This window comes from Odocoileus virginianus, chromosome 19, assembly GCF_023699985.2.
Source record: "Odocoileus virginianus isolate 20LAN1187 ecotype Illinois chromosome 19, Ovbor_1.2, whole genome shotgun sequence".
Lineage (NCBI taxonomy): Eukaryota > Metazoa > Chordata > Mammalia > Artiodactyla > Cervidae > Odocoileus > Odocoileus virginianus.
In genome coordinates this window covers 24,335,558-24,354,535 of record NC_069692.1, presented here as the reverse complement: position 1 = coordinate 24,354,535, position 18,978 = coordinate 24,335,558, and the positions used below count along the sequence as shown (strand labels likewise).

The following is an 18,978-nucleotide window of genomic DNA, read 5'->3' as shown; positions in this document are numbered from 1 at the left end:
TTTGGCATTTCCTTTCTTTGGGATTGGAATGAAAACTGACCATTTCCAGTCCCGTGGCCACTGCTGAGTTTTTCAAATTTGGTGGCATATTGACTACAGCAGTTTCACAGCATCATCTTTTAGGACTTGAAATAGCTCAACTGGAATTCCATCACCTCCACTAGTGATGCTGTAGTGATGCTTCCTCAGGCCCACTTGACTTCACATTCCAGGATGTCTGAGTCTAGGTGAGTGATCACACCACCGTGATTATCTGGGTCGTGAAGATCTTTTTTGTACGGTTCTTCTGTGTATTCTTGCCACCTCTTCTTAATATCTTCTCCTACTGACAGGTCCATACCATTTCTGTCCTTTATTGAGCCATCTGTGAATGAAATGTTCCCTTGGTATCTCTAATTTTCTTGAAGAGATCTCTAGTCTTTCTCTTTCTAATTCTCATTGAGGAAGGCTTTCTTATCTCTCCTTGCTTTTCTTTGGAACTCTGCATTCAAATGGGTATATCTTTCCTTTTCTCCTTTGCTTCTCACTTTTCTCCTTTTCACAGCTATTTGTAAGGCCTCTTCAGACAGCCATTTTGCTTTTTTGCATTTCTTTTTCTTGGGGATGGTCTTGCTCCCTGTCTCCTGTACAATGTCATGAACCTCCGTCCATAGTTCATCAGGCTCTCTGTCTATCAGATCTAGTCCCTTAAATCTATTTCTCACTTCCACTGTATAGTCATAATGGATTTGATTTAGGTCATACCTGAATGCTTTAGTGGTTTTCCCCACTTTCTTCAATTTAAGTCTGAATTTGGCAATAAGGAGTTCATGATCTGAGCCACAGTCTGCTCCCGGTCTTGTTTTTGCTAACTGTATAGAGCGTCTCCATCTTCAGGTGCAAAGAATATAATCAATCTGATTTCGGTGTTGGCCATCTGGTGATGTCCATGTGTAGAGTCTTGTGTTGTTGGAAGAGGGTGTTTGCTATGACCAGTGCATTCTCTTGGCAAAACTCTAGTTCTCTGACCAGGGATCAAAGTCGGGCCCCCTACATTGGAAGTGTGGCGTCTTAGCCACCAGGGAGGTTCTAGGTCAGAAGTTTTAACTGTCTGAACTGACTATCAGACATCCAATTGGATATATTTAGTAGCAGTTGATTAGCAGTTGATTATACAAGTGTGAAATTCAGGGGAAAGGTCTGGAATAGTAATATGAATTTAAGAATTGCCAGCATTTAGAAAGCATTTAGAGCCATTGGGTTGGAGAAGTCTCTCAAGAAATGAGGGTAGATAGAGAAGAGTGCTCAAGGAATGAGCTCTGGGATCCTCCAACTCTAGTGGTTAGAGATGTGGAGTGTAGAAGCAGAATGAGCTATAATAGTGTGAGAGCCCAGAAGACAAAGGAAGAAAGGAGCAAGAAAAAAGAAATGATGAAAAATGTTGCTTCTAGGTGAATTTGATGAAGATGTAATAGTCACCACTGGCTTAGGTCAGGAGATCACAGATGATCTTGGCAGCAGTGTATTCTAAGTGAGGAGCTTCTCCCTAATCTGATTACACCACCAGCCTTATTATTTATGTGGCCACCAATCATATCAAACTAAAAATCTGGGCATTGCTTTTGACTTTTCTCTCTCCCTGTCCTCCTAGATTAATTCACTCACTTCTGTCCATTCCCACAATCACTACCCTGGGTCAGGCCACCATCTACTGATCTACTGCAATCTGCTTCTCATTTTCTCCTGTGCAGCTTGAGTGATCTTTCTTAAAGGGAAGTAGTACCATTTTCACTCTTGGGCTTAAAACCTTTCACTGGCTGCCCACTCCCTCATGATGTGGTGTAAGCTCTTTAGTGAGGCTTATAAGATCTTTCTTGATTCAACCCCTGCTTATTCCTAGAGTTCTGGCACTATTCCACCCCTCCTACTTCAGCTCCCTAAAAACTCCTCCATCTTCTAATCCTGCATTCAGTACCTAGAACTCACTATGCTCTTTCTGTCCTCTGGGGCTTCACACAGACTCTTTCCTCATCCTAGAACACTGTCCCAGCTCCCTTCTCTCTCCCAGCCCTGAGGGTCTGATTCTTACTCAACATTATAGTTTCAGTTTAGAAATAATTACAGACACATGGCCTTCCTCACTAGGTTAGGTCCTGCCCTTCTGCCATGAGTTCTTCTTATAGTATTGGGATTTTGTTAAAAAGTTCATTCAGGTTTTTCCATAACATCTTACAGAAAAAATATGAACAAATGAAACTTTTGGCCAACTCAATACTTTGTACCTCCCAGATCAAAACACAAACTGTCCTTTAAATACTTATTTTCCCCCAGTATATTAAATATAGCATGAGGGAAGGGATTCATCTGACCCCTTCCCATGTGTATCCTTAGAATTTATCATAATGCTACCCATCTAAGAAATACGTTATGACTTTTGTATTATTTTGTATTATACTGTACATTTTTGCATTTTATAATTTTTATAATGCAAATTATTTTGTATTATTTTTGTATTTTGTACTTTCTGGTTATTTTAAAACAATGAGTGTGTATGACTTTAAGAATCAGAATGAAGATTTTTTTTAAAAAAAACACAAATTTATAGATACACATTGCAGATTGGTGGCTGCCAGAGGTGGGAGGTGGAGGATGGGAGGTGAGCAAAATGGTTGAAGGACATCAAAAGGTATACACTTTCAATTATAAAATAAATAGGTTATGGAGATATAGTGTACAGAATGGTGGTTATAGTTGATAGTACTATATTACCTATTTGAAAGTCGCTAAGAGAACACATCTTAAAATTTTTCATTACAAGAGAAAAATTTCTGTAACACTTTCTGTATGGTGACAAATGTTAACTACACTTACTGTGCTGATGATTTCAACAAATATCAAATCATTATGCTGTATAGTGATAGTGATAGTGAAAGTCGCTTAGTCATGTCTGACTCTTTGGACCCCATGGACTATACAGTCCATGGAATTCTCCAGGCCAGAATACTGGAGTGCATAGCCTTTCCCTTCTCCAAGGGATCTTCCCAGCTCAGGGATCAAACCCAGGTTTCCCGCATTGCAAGCGGATTCTTTACCAGCTGAGCCACAAGGGGAGCCCAAAGACTTATTTGGGGAGAAAGGAACCATTGTTCTGCCTACAATTATTCATGGAATTCCCTTATAGGCCTTTATATTTCTGTACTATCTGTAGTATTGTCCCCTCATTCTTTCCTGATTTCAGTTTTATGTTGTATATCTGAAACTAAGATAATGTTATATGTCAGTTATATTTCAATTTGGGCTAGAATAAATTAGAATAAATCTAGAATAAATTACTAGAAGTTGGGGGTCTTTGGACAGACAATAGACATTTAAAAAAACCTTTTGGATATATATGTGCCCTATAATTTTTCAGGAAAATTGTACCCTGCATGCTTCTACTGAAAGGGCATGAAAGCATGTTGCAAATGCTCCCCACAATCCTATATATCGGATAAATTTGTTAAAACTGCTAAGAAAATGCTGCTTTATTTTTTATGCTGATTGCATTTCTTTGAATAATAATTTGATCGCTAAATTGCTTCAGTCATATCTGACTCTTTGCAAACCAATGGACTGTAGCCCACCAGGCTCCTCTGTCTGTGGGATTCTCCAGGCAAGAATACTGCCTGGAGTGGGCTGCCATGCCCTCTCCAGGGGATCTTCCAAACCCTGGGATTGAACCCACACCTCTTATGTCTCCTCCATTGGCAGGAGGGTTCTTTACCACTAGTGCAACCTGGGAAGCCCCACAACTGGATTACAGTAGTTTAAAAAATAATTACTAAACATTTCTTTCTAAATTACCTGCTCATGCCCTTTGCCTATTTCCTGTATTGTATTTGTTTTTTTCCTATTGAAATATCAGAATTTTTAAAATATTTAAATAACAAAAGATATTCAACATTTGTTTATAATAAGTATGGGAACTATTTCCCCTCATTGTCATTTGGCTTTTTTAATACTGAAAATAATATTGTATTTTCAAATATGCATATATATTTTTTTAAAAAACAGCTTTATTGGATTGTAATTCATAAGCCACTTAAAGTGTATAAGTAAATGGTTTTTAGTAAAATCAGTGCAACCACCACTACAGTTAATCCTGGAACATTTTTGTCACCTCCAAAAGATACCCTTTACCCATTAGGGTCACTTCACATTTATCCTGGGAGCTCCCATAGTCGTACCCCACCACCATGACCCCCTCCCACTAATCCATTTTTTGTCTTTATACAGATTTGACTATTTTTGACATTTCAATAAGTGGAATCATATGATGTATGATCTCTGATAACTTTTACTTAGCCTGTGTTCAAGATTCATCCATGTTGAAGCATGTGCCAATAATTCATTCTTTTAAATTGTTAAATAATATCCATTGTGGGGCTTCCCTGGTGGCTTAGATGGTAAAGAATCTGTCCACAATGTGGGAGACTCAGGTTTGGTCCCTGGGTTGGGAAGATTCCCTGGAGAAGGAAATGGCACCCACTCCAGTATTCCAGTTTCCAGGAAATCCCATGAATAGTGGAGCCTGATGGGCTGCAGCCCATGGGGTTGCAATGAATTGGACACAAGTGTTGTTGTTCAGTCACTCAGTTGTGTCCAACTCTTTGCAACCCCACGCACTGCAGCATCCCAGGCTTCCCTGTCCTTCACCATCTCCCGGAGCAGGCTCAAACTCATGTCCATTGAGTTGATGATGCCATCCAACCATCTCGTCCTCTGTTGTCCCCTTCTCCTCCTGCCTTCTATCTTTCCCAGCATCAGGGTCTTTTTCAATGAGTCAGCTCTTCATATCAGGTGGTCAAAGTATTGGAGCTTTAGCTTCAGCATCAGTCCTTCCAATGAATATCCAGGGTTGATTTCCTTTAGGATTGACTGGTTTGATCTCCTTGCAGTCCAAGAAACTCTCAAGAGTCTTTCCCAACACAACAGTTTGAAAGCATCAATTCTTTGGCGCTCAGCTTTCTTTATGATCCAACTCTCACATCTATACATGACTATTGGAAAAACCATAGCTTTGATTATATGGACCTTTGTCGGTAAAGTAATGTCTCTGCTTTTTAATATGCTGTCTAGGTTGGCCATAGCATTTCTTCCAAGGAGCAAGCATCTTTTAATTTCATGGCTGCAGTTACCATCTACAGTGATTTTGGAACCTAAGAAAATAGCCTGATACTGTTTCCACTGTTTTCCCATCTGTTTGCCATGAAGTGATGGGACCGGATGCCATGATCTTAATTTTTTGAATGTTGAGTTTTAAGTCAGCTTTTTCACTCTCCTCTTTCACCTTCATCAAGAGGCTCTTTAGTTCCTCTTTGCTTTCTGCCATAAGGCTGGCATCATTTGCATCTGAGGTTATTGATATTTCTCCCGGCAATCTTGATTCCAGCTTGTGCTACATCCAGCCTGGTATTTTGCATGATGTACTCTGCATTTAAGTTAAATAAGCAGGGTGACAATATTCAGCCTTGACATACTCTTTTCCCAATTTGGAACCAGTCCGTAATTTCATGTCCAGTTCTGACTGTTGCTTCTTGACCTGCATACAGATTTCTCATGAGGCAGGTAAAGTGGTCTGGTATTCCCATCTTTCAAAATTATCCACAGTTTGTTGTGATCTACACAGTCAAAGGCTTTAGCGTAGTCAATGAATCAGAATTACATGTTCTTCAGGAATTCTCTTGCTTTTTCTATGATCCAATGGATGTTTGCAATTTGATCTCTGGTTCCTCTGCATTTTCTAAATCCAGATTGTACATATGGAAGTTCTCAGTTCACATACTGTTGAAGTCTAGCTTGGAGGATTTTGAGCATGACATTATTAGCATGTGAAATGAGTGCAACTGTGTGGTAGTTTGAACATTCTTTGGCATTGCCTTTCTTTGGGATTGGAATGAAAACTGACATTTTCCAGTCCCGTGGCCACTGCTGAATTTTCCAAATGTGCTGGCATATTGAGTGCAGCACTTTAACAGCATTATCTTTTGGGATTTGAAATAGTTCAACTGGAATTCCATCACCTCTACTAGCTTTGTTTGTAGTGATGCTTCCTAACCACTTGACTTTGCACTCCAGGATGTCTGGTTCTAGGTATTGGCTCACAATGGTGATCATACCATTGTGGTTATCCAGGTCACTAAGATCTTTTTTGTACAGTTCTTCTGTGTATTCTTGCCACCGCTTCTTAATATCTTCTGCTTCTGTTAAGTCCATACCTTTTCTGTCCTTTATGTACACATCTTTGCATAAAATATTCCCTTGGTAAATTTCAATTTTCTTGAAGAAATATCTAATCTTTCCCATCCTATTGTTTTCCTCTCTTTCTTTGCATTGTTCAGTTAGGAAGGCTCTATCTCTTTGCTATTCTTTGGAACTCTGCATTCAGATGGGTGTATCTCTCCTTTTCTCCTTTGCCTTTCACTTCTCTTCTTAGATATTTGTAAGGCCTCCTCAGACAACCATTTTGTCTTTTTGCATTTCTTTTCCTTGGGAAGTTTTGGATCACTGCCTCCTGTACAATATTATGAACCTCCATCCATAGTTTTTCAGGCACTCAATCAGATCTAATCCCTTGAATCTATCTGCCACTTCCACTATATAATCATAAGGGATTTGATTTAAATCATACCTGAATGGCCTAGTATTTTTCCCTACTGTCTTCAAGGTAAGTCTGAATTCTGCAATACGGAGGTCATGATCTGAGCCACAGTCAGCTCCTGGTCTTATTTTTGCTGACTGTATAGAACATCTCCATTTTCAGCTGCAAAGAATATAGTCAATCTGATTTCGGTATTGACCATCTGGTGATGTCCATGTGTAGAGTCATCTCTTGTGTTGGTGGGAGAAGGTGTTTGCTATGATCAGTGCATTCTCTTGGCAAAACTCTGCTTCATTTTGTACTCCAATGCCAAACTTAGCTGCTACTCCAGGTATCTCTTGACTTCCTACTTTTGCATTCCAGTCCCCAGTGATGAAAAGGACATCTTTTTTGGTGTTAGTCCTAGAAGATCCTAAATGTCTTCATAGAACTGTTCAACTTCAGCTTCTTCAGCATCAGTGGGTGGAGCATAGACTTATATTACTGTGATACTTGAATGATTTGCCTTGGAAACAAACTGAGATCATTCTGTCATTTTTGAGATTGTGTCCAAGTACTGCATTTCAGACTCTTTTGTTGACTATGAGGGCTACTCCATTTCTTCTAAGGGATTCTTGCCCACAGCAGTAGATATAATGGTCATCTGAATTAAATTTGCCCATTCCCATCCCGACACAACTGAGCGACTAACACATCCATTGTATGAATATACATTTTATTTATCCATTCATCAATTGTTAGACACAGGGGTTGTTTCTACCATCTGGCTATTGTGAATAGTGCTGCTATGAATATTCACATACAAATTTTCATTTAAACACCTGTATTCAATTATTTTGGGCATATACCTAGGAGTTAAATTGCTGGCTTATATGGTAACTCCATATTTAACCTTTTGAGGAACTGCCAAACTGTTTTCCAAAGTGGCCACACCATTTGCAGTCCTACCAACAATGTATATTGGGCTTTGCTGGTGCCTCAGCAGTGCAGGAGACTCTCACGCAAGAGATTCCAGTTCGATCCCAAGGTTAGGAAGATCCCCTGGAGAAGGAAATGGCAACCCACTCCAGTATTCTTGTCCAGGAAGAGGAGCCTGGCAGGCTACAGTCCATGGAGTTGTAAGGGTTGGACATGATTTAATGGCACTACCACAACAGTGTATGAATGTTCTGATTTTTCTACATCCTCACCAACATTTGTTATTCATTATCTGGGTTTTTTTGCTTTTCTTTTTTAGTCGTCTTAGTGGATTTGAAGTGATATCTCCTTATAGCTCTTTTGCATTTCCCTATTACTCATGTTAAGCATTGTATCATGTGTTTATGGCTCTTTGCTTTTACTTTTTTTCAAGATACTTTTTGTCACACAGAGGTTTTAAATTCAAATGTAGTTTTGATTTAAATATGGACAGATGAATAAATGTCATATCAAATTTTAAGTGTCAAAATGAATTAAAAAATGGTATTCAAAAGAAATCTATTTCTGATATGAAAATAAGTATCATTCAGTCAACACTTTTTTTATTTTCCAAACTGTGACATATTCTTACTGAGCATTGCACTTACCATAAACAGCTCCTCTGGGGGCTTATTTCCATCTAGCTCAATGAGATACTGGGAATCATGTTCAGCCATTACTTCCTGCAGATAATCAAAAAGAGGCCTTATCATTCAGGATCATTGGCAAAAGTTCAGTCTTCATAGACCATGAAGAAATCTTTAACGCTAAATTATTTGCTTTATACATGACATACTGGTGTTATTTTCAGTGCTCAGGAGAACTTTTCCAAAAGCCTAAACTAGTCATACCATGAATTCTGCTCTTTCTGTTTCTTCTGTTTTTCTCTACAGTGAAGCCAGTCTTTCCCAGAAGAAATGTTTGGGGGCATCCATCTCTCTGCATATTTTCATAGAATAATTTCTGCCAAACTGCTAGGTAAAGAATGGTCTTGGTTTGTTTCACTTTTTATTCCCTTGGCTGTGGGTGATGTTCAATATCTAGAAATCCATCTCTGTAAACCACTGAACCATAACCTCTGTGCATTTTGTTAGACCTTTCTTTTCCTTAACATTCATGGAAAGTCTTTACCTTTATCTGCCATATGGTTTGCAAATGTTTTACCTGGCTATGATTTACCATTTGACTTTGTTTATGGTATCTACTGTATTATAAAATATATTTATGATGAAATTTGTTATCATTGTTTCTGAATTTCCTTTCTTCTTTAAATTAGATTTTTCTGTATCTCAAGGTTGGATTAATATTCTTTTTTTTTTTTGGATTAATATTCTTATAAATTTCCTTCCATTCCCATGAAGTAGGGATGGTGGAGAGATAAGATCCACTTCTACCCTTCCTCAAAGACTCGGATAAGATCCATCTCCATCTTTTTTCATGGTTTCCATAAGACCCTTATTTACTTGCCTCCATAAAACCCTAGCCCCTCTCTTTGATAAAGTCCTCATTAGTGAATATTTTCCCTGCTGCCATAGTTTGAACAAAATCACCTACTTAAATGTCCAGTACATTTTGTCTTTCATAATACAGTGCAAGGTTAGGTTCTAAGTGTTTCTCTACTTCTAGACAGAAGGACCATTATGCCTGCATCGTTTAACCATAAATTCAGTTCAGTCACTCAGTCATGTCTGACTCTTTGCAACCCTACAGATTGCAGCATGCCAGGCCTCCCTGTCCATCACCAACTCCCAGAGTTTACTCAAACTCATTTCCACTGAGTCAGTGATGCCATCCAAACATCTCATCTTCTGTCGTCCCCTTCTCCTCCTGCCTTCAATCTTTCCCAGCATCAGGGTTTTTTTCCAATGAGTCAGTTCACATCTGACCAAAGTGCTGCGGCCAAAGTACTGGAGTTTCAACTTCAGCATCAGTCCTTCCAATGCATGTTCTGGACTGATTTCCTTTAGAATGGACTGGTTTGATCTCCTTGCGGTCCAAGGGACTCTCAAGAGTCTTCTCCAACACCACAGTTCAACGCATCAATTCTTCTAGTAGAATACAAGAATCCAACCATACATTACGATGTTCTAAACAAGGATGTACATTATGCTTTTCTGCATTTCAGAAAATGCTTTCCTTAAACTAGATTCTGTTTATTTAATAGCCTTTTTACCTTAAATTAAAAAAAACTTTTTTGCTGTACCACACAGTATGTGGTATCTTAGCACCCTGACCAGGGATCAAACCCACAACCTCTGCAGTGGAATCTCAAAGTCTTAACCACTAGACCACCAGGGAAGTCCTAAGCTAGCTTCTTAAGAATGAAGTTAGTGTACTAAGTCTAGAGGTATGAAGACTCTTAAGGCTAAAGACACAAACACCAGGTCAAGCTGGGATTTGAAGAGAGGCAAGAATGAAGACTTGGCCTTGGATTACTCCTGAAGCAGGATAGAAATCAGACATTGATGCAGTTACTTTCTCCTACTTGCTTTCCTCATGTCTTTTAGAGGAACACTGAATTTTGGTGGTCTTGGCCTCCCAAGTGAATCCACATCTCAGCCAGATCAGAGACTAGAATTGTAGGCTCCTGCCTTTCAAGGCTCTTCCTGACCTCCCTCCACACATACCAGCACCCTGGAATTACCATACAAGGCAAGCTATACACTATTCAGCAAGCATCACTAGACCTGAAGTCTAGGTTCCTGGCCTAGAAATTTTTATCTGAGCAGTCAGTTCTTATCTATGCTTTGCTGCAGGGCATAGAAATTCTCCACTTCTGTGCTTTTCTCAGGCAAGCTATCTAAAAACCACCATACTAATTTATATTCCTTTCAGCAGGGCATGGGAGTGTTTGCTTTACCATATGTACTTGCTAGAATTAGGAATTCTTTTTCCTTGTCCACCTTTTAAAATTTAATTGAGGAAATATTTCTTTAGCATTTAATTATTATCAGTAAAGCTGAATATTTTTCTATAGACTTGCTACTCTTTTGTCATTAATTTTTGTGAATTGTCTGCTCATATTTGTTACCCATTTATCATCTGGAGGGTAAGACCTTACAGGTTTTAGAAAAATCGTATCTATGATATTTTTTCCTACATTTTTAAAAATCGAAGGATAGTTGATTTACAATGTTATGTTAATTTCTGCTGTATAGCAAAATGATTGTTATATATGTACATGTATTAATTCTTTTCCATTGTGGTTTATCATAGGATATTGAATATAGTTCCCTGTGCTATGTATTAGGACCTTGTTATTTACCCATGCTATATATATTAATACTAATTTGCATCTGCTAACCCCAAACTTCCAATCCATCCCTCCTTTACCCACTGTCCTCTTGTCAACCATGTTTGTTCTTTATGTCTGTGAGTCTATGACCTTTCAACATATTAAAGCTTTAAATATTTTATCATAGTCGATGTGGATATTTTTCTTTTTGAGTAAAGATTTTTAAAATTATGTCCAGAAATTTACATGCAATGAAATGGAAGCTGTTCTTTTTCTTTTGTGATCTAATCAATTGTTCAACTGAACATCTGTCAAGCATTTACCACTTGCCAAACTCTGGGCACTGCACTGGACTTTGATGATGCTGGAAGTGCCCGTCCTTGAAGAGACTACCTCTGCTTTCCACTCCCAACTCCCTGCCCATGAATATAATTTTATAATCTTCTGAATCTGATTTTAATTATGCTTTATTCATACCCAATGCCAGCCGCTTAAGGAATATGTAGAATATTTTTGTTGAAGGAGAAAGAATGTTATAGATAAACATGTAAATTACCCTTCAGAAGCTATGTTTAGAGGCCAGGGATAGAAGAGAAAGAAGGGAGGAATCAAAGTCATACATAAGAAAACAAAAATACTGAATCACTGTGCTGCCTACCTGAAACTAACACAATACTGTAAATAAATTTAAAAAATAAAACAATTTGGATCTCACTGAGGGGGTGGGCAGTGAGAATGAAAATGATTCACTTGTCTCTAAAAATACATAAACATTATAAAACATCATGAAACAAATTCTTTTAATTTCTCCATCAGATGGAAAGAGGCAATTTGAGGACTGTTTTTCATTTGTCTTTGTAATTCTGTTGCTTAGCATGGTATCTGGCCAAATACCATATAATAAATGTTTGTTGAATAAATCTCCAATAGAAATTGGGCAGAGTCTGCCCTGGATTTTTAACCATAAAAATATGCTTTTCAATAATCATACTTTCAGTAATGATCTTTTTTTTTTTTTTTAGTAATTATCCTTTTAAAATGCTAATTCTTTTAATTATAACTTTCCTGTTACAATATATAATAGCCTTATCATATTTACAAATAACAAACTTTGAATAGGATACCTTGAGAAACCAATCTTGGATGGCTTTCTTTAGATTGTAATTAAATTAACAGTTCCTTTCAGAATAAAAGATGCACCTTAAGTGTACATTTGTTTTTATAAACCCATACATTTTGGATTCAAAATGCTTTCACAAAACAATGTCTTAATATGGACTTTCCAATCCCCAACCATAAATAAATTCCCCTAATGACTTTTGAAAAATGCAATTCATTTATCACTTTTCAGCAGTATTGTTGCTTTGTAAGAGTAAAATAATGTTGCTCTGTGAAACAGCCTTTGGAATGCAATCTTATTCTGATAGCATTTTACCAAGCTCAAGAGGAGGAGAAAGAAGCAGATAATACACAAGGTGAAGAAATGTGAAAGCTATTTAACCAGGGATAAAACACAAATAGGGCTTCACTGGCAGCTGAGCAGTAAAGAATCTGCCTGCGATGCAGGAGACGCAGGTTTGATCCTTAGGTTGAGAAGATCCCCTGGAGGAGGAAATGGCAACCCATTCCACTCTTCTTGCCTGGAGAATCCCATGGACAGAGGAGCCTGGTGGACTACAGTCCATGGGGTCACAAAGAGTTGGACATAAACCAAAGCAACTTAGCACACATGCACGCAAAACACAAATATCAACATTTCTTTTTCAGTAATATATCTTTTTTCTTACTTCTAAAGGATGAAGAATTATTTCCTTATAAAGGTTAACAATGTATTCGATATTTTCCAAATAATCCTCAGGTCTCTGAACGAGGTGTTGAAGAACTTCAGCCACTATCTGCATTTCAGCAATAAATGCCTAAATGGAAAAGAAGTTATGTTGAATATCTTTATGTTAATGATTACTTCATTTGCAAGTCATATTCTTCTCTCCCTATACCTGCATGTCATTTTGGGGTAAGAAGCAGGGTACAGGGGAGATTGGAAATAGGATTTTTATTTTAGAGAGATTGAATACCCTGAAGGTCTTTTATCAGATGGAATAAAGTTTTAAATTGACTTGGATACTTACTCATTTCTTTTGCCCCCCAGTGAGTAGGGAAGAGTATGGAAATAACACTAGATTTTTTAGAGACAAAATAAAGAAGCTGGATTTTCTCTAAGTACCTGAGCTTGTAGTTCATTCACTTATTGATTCATTCATTTATTAATAGTAAAGCTTAAGTGCCTACCCCATGCCAGCACTGTTCTAGGAGCTTGAAGTATAACAGAGAACAAAACTGAGGGCTTGGGGCTTAGACAGCACACATCCCAATTGAGGAAGACAGAGCACAAACAAGTAGACAAATGAATACATCACAGGTTAGGCTGTGGTGGTAAGAGCTAAGAAGAAAGATAATGGCAGGGGAGAAGGGATGGAGAGTGATGGGGGAAGGTGGTTATGAAAGGGTTCACAGAAAAAAATGACATTTGTATCATATTTATTACCCCATTATTATCATCATATTTGGGGTTCCCAGGTGGTGCTAGTGGTAAAGAACCCACTTGCCAATGCAGGAGACTGAGATGCAGGTTCAATCCCTGGGTTAGGAAGAACCCCTGGAGGAGGAAATGGCAATCCACTCCATTGTTCTTTCCTGGAGAATCCCATGGACAGAGGAGCCTGGTGGGCTACAGTCCATAGGGTTGCAAAGAGTTGGACACGACTGAAGCGACTTGGCATGCACGCACATATTTATTATACTAATTATGATGGTATGCTTTATTCATGTTAAAATGACACATATTTATTCCTATTTGCTATGAGGTTTTCTCAGAATATTTACCTAGAATAGTTGCTGGTTATTTACCTAATGCCTTATTTGCACAGGGAAGATTATTTTATATTTTTAAATGGGCATTCTTACATTAATAGGTTTTTAAAATTGAGATATAATTGACATATAACATTACATTGGTTTCAGGTGTACATTAGAATGATTCAATACAGTTGATCTTTGGGCACTGTGAGTCTGAACTGTGTGGGTCCACTGATAGGATATTTTTCAATAGTAAATACATAGTGCTACATGATCTGTGGTTGGTAGGATGCAGAACCATGGATATAGAAGGCTGACTATAAAGTTAACTTGGATTTTCAACTGCACAAAGGGTCAGTGCCCCAACTCTGGAGATGTTCAAGAATCAACTGTATTTGTACTTATTGTGAAATGATCATAATAAGTCTAATTAACATCCATCATCATACATACATGTGTGCATGCTAAGTCACTTCACTTGTGTCTGGTTCTTTGCAACCCTATGGACTGTAGCCTCCCAGGGTCCTCTGCCCATGAGATTCCAGGCAAGAATCCTGGAGTGGGTTGCCATTTCCTTCTCCAGGGGATCTTCCTGACCCAGGAATCGAGCCCAGGTCTTCTGTATTATAGGCCGATTCTTTACCGTCTGAGCCACTGGGGAAGCCCATCATCATACATAGTAACAGTTTTTTTCTTGTGATGAGAACTTTTAAGATCTGCGCTTAAATGAAAGAACAAATGCCAAAAATTCATTTAACCCACTAGTGAGGGAAACAGCAGGGTGACAAAACTGAAGTATATATAATTACTGAAATCAGAGTGCAAAGTTTGATGTTAATATCCTTAACATCCTTCAGGGCAATAAAACTGTTGCCTTTGGGGTTTATCTTTTCTACTAGACAAATGATTTGCAATGTATCCTTCTCTACATTAACATCAGACTTAACAAAGTCTAGGCCCTAATAGAAATAGTATTTATTCATGATAATTTATAAGTTATAGAAACTATTTAAAATTATTAAACATTATAAATAAGTAAATCTATAATAGAAATCACAGGTATATTTCAATAGAGCAAGGACTGGCAAGCTATGACCTGTCTCACTCACCCCGGTGGGCTAAATCCAGCCCATTACCTATTAACAAACTTCTTGAGTGAGTGAAAGTCACTCAGTTGTGTCAGACTCTTTGCGACCCCATGACTATACAGTCCATGGAATTCTCCAGGCCAGAATACTGGAGTGGGTAGCCTTTCCCTTCTCCAGTGGATCTTCCTGACACTTAGTATCAAATTTTCCTCATTAAGTCTGGTATAAGATTCTTTTGAGGTCCTGTTGCATTATGCTTACTAGTATTGACTTTAGGATTGTTATTATATGTGGAATTCGGATATAGATTTCTTTTCATGTGCTCTCTTTGTCAGAGTTTGGAATCGGGGTTATGTTAACTTCAGAAATTGGATTCTACCTGGGCTACCTTCTTCCTCAAATTACATACGTTTTCTGTTGCTCTGACTCTTCCCACTAGCTTGCATAGTGCTTGACACTTGGCAGGTGACCAGTAACTCTCTGTTGCTATGAAATGAAGCAGATTAGCTGTCAGGATATGGAGGGACTTCCACACTGACAAGAAGGATGACCTTAAACTTGATGACCTTTATATTATGATCTAATAGTTCTTAAAAACATGAAATATTTTTGCTGTTTCCTCTAACTGAATCAAACCTTAAGGAAAATATAATTTTCTGTATAGAATATTCATATTTTGTCATTTAATTACAGTAATTTTTAAAAATGAAACCAATATAGCAGGCAAGGTGTTTTTTATTTCTCTTTTTAAAAACTTTAATTTATTTGGCTGCGCCAGGTCTTAACTGTGGCATGTGGGATCTAGTTCCCAGATCAGGAATTTAACCCAGCCCCCTGCATTGGGAGTGCGGAGTCTTAACCACTGGACCACCAGGGAAGTCCCTATAGCAAATTTTATTTTTTTTTATTTTTTATTTTTTGTTTTTCCATTTATTTTTATTAGTTGGAGGCTAATTACTTTACAACATTGCAGTGGTTTTTGTCATACATTGAAATGAATTAGCCATGGATTTACATGTATTCCCCATCTCGGTCCCCCCTCCCACCTCCCTCTCCACCCCATCCCTCTGGGTCTTCCCAGTGCACCAGGAATTTTAGAAGTAAAGTATCTTGTATACAGATATTACCTCTTCTTCTTCTTGCTCTTCTTCCTCTTCCCCCTCCTCTTCTCCTTTTCCTTCCTTTTGGGCTTCTTTCTTCTTTTTCCGACGATTCTCAATGACTTCAGGATCCCACTGATCTCTTGTGTATATGTATCCTGTACTACTGTGCTGCCTTTGCCCCGAAATTCTTTGGCATAAATCATAGTCAGGGCACTAAGGAACAATATTAATCATTACTCAAAACATTTTGAGTATACCTTTACTTTCTGTTCATATATTATGCAATATATAAACCCCCAAATTCCTCAAAACCCTGAGCAAATGCAGGACTATAAACGGTATTTTGAATCAGATTTCATCACATGCCAAGAGATGCACAAGATACAACTTTTATGTTATGGCAACAAGTTTCTTTACCCAAAAGTAATACATATGACAAAGTTTCAGAAGCTGTAGAATAAAAAAAGAGTTAGAATAACAGTAGAAAGAGCTAGAGAAGTAGAATAGAAAATCTGTTTAGTTAGCAGAGGTACACAGGAGGACTTTGTCAGATTAGTTTGAAAAGGCTGAGAATGGATGAAAATGGTGGGATAGCCACATTATTCCAACAAAAAAATAGATCATGTATTTATAGTATTTACTATGAGATACAGCTCTATGGATGAAGTATTTCATAAAATAGTATTAGTGAATGGGATCTGAAAGGTCACCTGATTTAGTCTAACCATATCATCTGCAAATGAGAAAACTGAATCCAGATAGCAAAAAAGGCCAAAACCAAAGTCTATGAGTGATTTTTTCATTTCAAGTGCTTCCATGTGTATAATATTTCACTCGGTTCTTAAACTAACCCTGTCAGAGAAGTAATACAATATCAGGATTCAAACCATTTTCAGATCAGAGAAGGACTGCTCTGGCAGCATCAGGTCACAGTGTCATGAGGGGAAACTACAACCTGAGACCAGGCCTTCTGCTCCATAGCCCATGCTCTGTAACACATTATTAATGATAAACTAAGGCTTGGGGCTGTAAAGCCTGCTCTGAATATTTTTCAGGATAAAAACCTCCAGATGACATTCTCTAGTAGTGGTTTTAAAACATCAGAGTGTAACTCTATATAGAGGACTATAAATAAAGTTTTCTGCTTGTGATTTATTAAGTCTGGAGTGAGGCGCACACATTTTAACAAACATCTTCAGTGATTCTGATGCCAACAGTTTATGCACCACACATGTGAGAAAGAAAGGGGACAAGGAACTTTAGAACTTTTCATGCTCATATTCTGATTTCCTCAGATTACTTCTATATGGGATGGGAATTTATTGATGCAAGACTTTTATTTAGGCTTTCTAATTTTTCACACACAAAAAAGATTTCAACTCATACTGGTAATTAAAAAAAACATATGCATATTTGCCCTCATTCAGCAACCTAAAATACCCACATTGTGGGTCCTTGGCAAAGACTATTGCCTTTAGCCGTCTCCTGTTTTCACGCATCAGTTCAGTTCCGTTGCTCAGGCGTGTCTGACTCTGCAACCCCATGGACTGCAACACACCAGGCTTCCCTGTCCTTCACCAACTCCTGGAACTTGCTCACACTCATGTCCATCGAGTCAGTGATGCCATCCAACCAACTCATCCTCTGTCTTCCCCTTCTCTTTCTGCCTTCAATCTTTCCCAACATCAGGGTCTTTTCCAATGAGTTCGTTCTTCGCATCAGGTGGCCAAAGTATTGGGGTTTCAACCTCAGCATCAGTCCTTCCAATGAATATTCAGGACTGATCTCCTTTAGGATGGACTGGTTGGATCTCCTTGCAGTCCAAGGGACTCTCAAGAGTCTTCTCCAACACCACAGTTCAAAACCATCAATTCTTCGGTGCTCAGCTTTCTCTAGAGTCCAACTCTCACATCCATGCATGACTACTGGAAAACTATAGCTTTGACCAGATGGTCCTTTTCACATACAGGAAGTGATTTATCAATCTTAGGGTGAGGCTGTGCCTCAGAGCAGCCCTCAAACTTCAGCAGCATCAGTGTCACCTGGAGAGCTTTTTCAACACGGACAGCTGGATGCCACTCCCCAGTTTCTGTAGTTCTGGGTTGCTCCCTGAGAATCTGCATTTCTGACAAGCTTCTTGAGTGCTGCTAATGCAGTTGGCTCTAGGAACAAACCCTGAGGACCACTGCTGTAGTAGATCACTGGCCTTTAATGCTTTTTTTCTTTTTTTAAGTACAGACCTCTTTAGAATATGATGAACGCCATAAGCTTTTGCTTCAGGAAAATGCCCATACACATAAAATTTGCATATAATTTCAGATGGTTCATGGGTGCTTAAGTGTTCTTGGACCCCAGGCTTAGAACTTCTGGTCTAGAAATCCCAGACTCCATTCCCAAATAAAGTCAGACCATCAGAGAAGTGTGTGCTGTACTGAAGTTCTGTTTCACACGAGGTCCTCTGATTACACTCCAGCTACCTATAGAAACTGCCATGGACACCTACCATCACACTTGTATCAGTGGGGTTAAGGGCTCCATTCTCTACACACAGTACAACGCTTATATTGAACCCATGTTAAGATATATCTCTCATTTAGTTTTTCCTGAGGAATTCCTCATCTTTTCAAGGACAATGTGAATTTTATATAACTGGTCACATTTCCCCTTCTACTTTGGCCCGCCAAACTTAGAACCAAATTCATGACCCAAATTTAGTGAGCATTTGGGGCCTTATTGCCTGTATATCTGTGTGTTCTTATTCCACTAAGTCTTAATTTCCTATACACTCTCTATTTTCCATGGCCTAGACTTTATATTTGGTTTCAGTTAAATCTTTGAGATTATTTTTCTTCTCTCCATTATACACCTGGGTGACATTCTGAAAGTCACAAAGGGGTGTTGATTGGCCCCTAACCATAATCTGTGGCTGGGGTTGCAGATGACACCACACCCAGCACTGGATGCCACCTGTCTCTCACGGCTGGCCCAAACACACCACTGAGTTCCCGCACCTGAGCTGAGAACCATCTGATTTATTTATTCTGAGTGGGGGGACCAGGCAGGGTATTATTATAAACAGTTATCATTCATTTTATAAACTAGTGATCCTCACCCTCACTG

General features: G+C 38.5%; 1 protein-coding gene across 2 annotated transcripts in view; it reads right to left on the bottom strand.

The window, feature by feature from the left end:
• The window catches only part of AK9 (adenylate kinase 9), a 111,745-nt gene that overhangs the window by 74,182 nt on the left and 18,585 nt on the right, over positions 1 to 18,978 (bottom strand). The window contains exons 8-10 of one of the 2 annotated variants that reach the window (XM_070449975.1): positions 15,883 to 16,071; positions 12,599 to 12,727; positions 8,185 to 8,259 (exon numbers count right to left, since the gene is read on the bottom strand). In XM_070449975.1, coding sequence (XP_070306076.1) covers positions 8,185 to 8,259; positions 12,599 to 12,727; positions 15,883 to 16,071 — 393 coding nt within the window. The remainder of the gene's footprint in view (positions 1 to 8,184; positions 8,260 to 12,598; positions 12,728 to 15,882; positions 16,072 to 18,978) is intronic. The other variant, XM_070449976.1, reaches the window with a different exon arrangement.